The sequence below is a fragment of the Tupaia chinensis genome, unplaced genomic scaffold, assembly GCF_000334495.1.
Source record: "Tupaia chinensis unplaced genomic scaffold, TupChi_1.0 Scaffold144336_2, whole genome shotgun sequence".
Classification (NCBI taxonomy): Eukaryota; Metazoa; Chordata; class Mammalia; order Scandentia; family Tupaiidae; genus Tupaia; species Tupaia belangeri.
In genome coordinates, this window is record NW_006204195.1 from 27503 (window position 1) to 30493 (window position 2991).

At 60.5% G+C, this 2991-nt stretch overlaps 1 protein-coding gene across 15 annotated transcripts in view; it reads right to left on the reverse strand.

Annotated features, from left to right (window-relative positions):
- EDDM13 (epididymal protein 13) overlaps window positions 1-2991 on the reverse strand; it is a 45711-nt gene that overhangs the window by 24093 nt on the left and 18627 nt on the right. For 10 of the 15 annotated variants that reach the window (XM_014583559.1, XM_014583558.2, XM_014583553.1 and 7 more), the window contains 2 exons: window positions 1248-1256; window positions 988-1014 (listed from right to left, as the gene is read on the reverse strand). In XM_014583559.1, the coding sequence (XP_014439045.1) occupies window positions 988-1014; window positions 1248-1256 (36 nt within the window). Of the gene's footprint in view, window positions 1-987; window positions 1015-1247; window positions 1260-2991 lie in introns of all 15 variants that reach the window. The other 5 variants (XM_014583560.1, XM_014583557.1, XM_014583554.1 and 2 more) reach the window with 3 other exon arrangements.

Sequence of the window (2991 nt, forward strand, 5' to 3'; positions counted from 1 at the left end):
AGGGAAAGGGGGAAGAAGCTGTCACTGAGCAAGGGCGCTGGGTCACACCACAGCAGGGCCTGTGCCTCACACAAGGAGAGACGAGTGCACCCAGCCGCCCCATGACCCTGTGACCTTTGCTCCCTCTGCTGAGTGCCCTTCCCCCACTCCCCCCACACCCCCTCAGGTCTCAGCTGAAGTGCCACCTTCCCTGCACGCCTTTTCTTTTTTTTGCAAGGGAGAAAGGAGAGAGAAGGACAGTGAGAAAGCACACCCCCAGGTGCGGGACCTGTCGCCTGCACAGGAGTCCAGCACCTTAACTGCCACACCACCTGCCAGCCCACCTCCACTCGGCCTGCCTTTTAAAGGTCAGCCTCTCCCTCCTGCATTTCCACCTCTATTGTCCTTGCCTGCTGGTTCTACTTTTTTTTCTTATTTCTTTTTTCTTCTTCTTTTTTTTTTTTTTGCCATAGGTTGTAGCCAGAGAGAGACAGAGAGAGGGAAAGTAAGAAATCACCCCTCAGGGGGGCTGGCGCCACAATCCCTTCTCCTCCATTCTCCTCTCAGGATTTTGGGCATGCACGCACACGCACCCAGCGGGATTTTCAAGCTGCCGGGTCTGGGACTAGAACTGCACCTAGCCGTGTGAGAGTCCAGAGCCTTAACCACCATGCCACTCGTTCCCCTTTCTGCTCTCGTCCCAGAGCAAGTCCCACTCGGGCCCAGATCTCTGCCCACGTCCAGCACGAGGTCAGCCCAGAGGAGCCTCTCGCTCGCGCTCAGGGCAGGAGCAGGAAGGCCAAAGCTGCCTGATGCTGAAGGCGCAGGAGGGAGGGGAGGGAGCATGCGGTCTGGCGCAGGGAGAGAGAGCGCCGGAGGGAGGGAGCACGGGTCTTGTGCCCTAGTCCCGTAGGGACCTCCCAGCAGTAAAGGAAGCTGAAGCTGCGACTCTACTTCCCTGCACGGTGTGAGTGTGGATTGAGGGCCAAGAGCTCAGCCCAGACTTACCGTTCAGCACCTGGAGGCTCAGCAAACCTGGAGAGACGAGGACTCCAATGGCACGAGGCGCATGGCAGGCCCCATGGTCCTGCTCTGTGGACCCCCGTCCACAGCCCCCCACTGTGACTCCCACTGCACACCGTCTGCGGCTGGGCTGGCCCTCATGCCAAGGCGCACGGTCGTGAGCGGACCCGACTCCTTCCTCAGGGCCCGCTGCCCTCTCGCCAGCCCAGCTGCCCTGAGTCCCAGGCCACGGGGTGCGGATTTACCTAGGATCTCTGCTGTCCAGGACGCCGGGCGCAGGTCAGGGGCGCAGGCAGGTCCAGAGCGTTTGCCGGAAAGGACGAGACCACACATCGCAGAGGAGCACAGCAGAGGGTGGGGAGGGGGGCAGGTGGGGGACACAGCCAGGATTAGGGGGCGACCAGACCGCTGCGCCACAAGGTCGGAGGGGAAGCCCTGTGGTGCACGGCTCGCATGGGGGTGGTTTAGGGTGGGAAGGAAGCCACCACCCCTCTGCCGTCCTTCCCATGTATGTGGGGTCACACTATGACATGGGCACCTTACATGCGTCCTGTCGGGGATGACAAAATACACCCACCACACGTTTCCTGAACTTGTATTTTTATAACAACTTGGTTGAAATACAATTTACATAGCTCACAATTCCCCCATCGAAAGCATCGGAGCAGGCCTGACGGGGTGCGGCGACACAGCGGCTCCGCGAGGGTGACTGCCAGGCCTCCCCAGCAGCTGGGCCTGGGCGTGCCTGTGCCCCGGGCCAGCTCAGGCTGGGTAGGTCTTGGCCTGGATACCCTGTGGGGATGCCTGTCTGTCTCTCTCAAAGGAATAATAAATAAATGAACTGTTTAAAAAGGCGGGAACCAGCAGTTAGCGTAATGGCTATGTCGCTGGACTCCCACGTAGTCGACCGCGGTTCGCGTCCCGGACCCGGTGGCTTAAAACTCACGCCGGGCGCGTGTGCGTGCGTGCCCAAGATCCTGAGAGGAGAATGGAGGAGAAGGGATTGCGGCGTGGCCATCCCCTCTGGGGGGTGATTTCTCGCTTTCTGTCTCTCTCTCTCTGTCTGGCGAGCGCACACGCCCTATAGCGAAAACCTCTCCAAAAAAAAAAAAAAGGCCCCCAGGCCAGCAGTGGCGTGGTGGGTAAGGCACTGGACTCCCGCGTGGCCCACCCGTTGGGGTCGCAGACCTGGCAGCTTGCTTCCTTACTGTGCCCCTGTCTCTCTGTCTCTCTCTGGTGAGTGCACGTGCCCTACAGCAACAGCAGTGATAATAAAAAGAACGAGGACAAGCTGGAAGAGCAATGGACTAAGGTCTTACGTTTCAGAACTGTCCGCGGGCAGCGGGGAGGAGGGCCGCGGCAACAGCAGGAGCGTGGAGGGGAGAGAAGGACGGAGTCAGCACCTCGTTCCTGGCCCACCCCACCCTGCTGGGCCCAAGGGAGAGAAATGGAAGTCCCACATTTCCTGGGGGCCCAGGAGGGTGGCCAGATGCTTCTTTGACACTTGACACCTTTCGAGGCCCATTTTCCAGGTCCCCGTGTCCTTGACTCCCCATTGCTCTCGCTCTGCTCTGCGTGGGGCATCGGGGAGGGAACTGGGGGAGGCAGGCATGAGCGGTCCTGCTCTGGCTCCCCTTAGTCAGCCGTCCTCCCGGCGAGGACACTCGGCTCCACACTGCCTGGTGTCCTGGGGCTGCGCTCCTCAGTCTGGGCATGGCCCAATGAGGGGTGGCGGGGGGCGAGGGCCCGAGGCCTCCAGAGACGGAGACAGCAGGGGACAGGTTTCCCTAGCCCGTGTCCTGAATCGAGGGCATCCCGAGGCGTCCTTTCTCCTTCTCGTTTCCTCTTTTTCTCAGTACCCAGGGACCCAGGTTATCCACCGGAAAGGAAAACAACTTACTCTTCACTGGACGGCGGTCGTCCCACCGATCAGGGAGATGGAAGGGCGAGAAAGAGAAGAGGCTGACATCAGCTGCCCCTCTTCCGCCC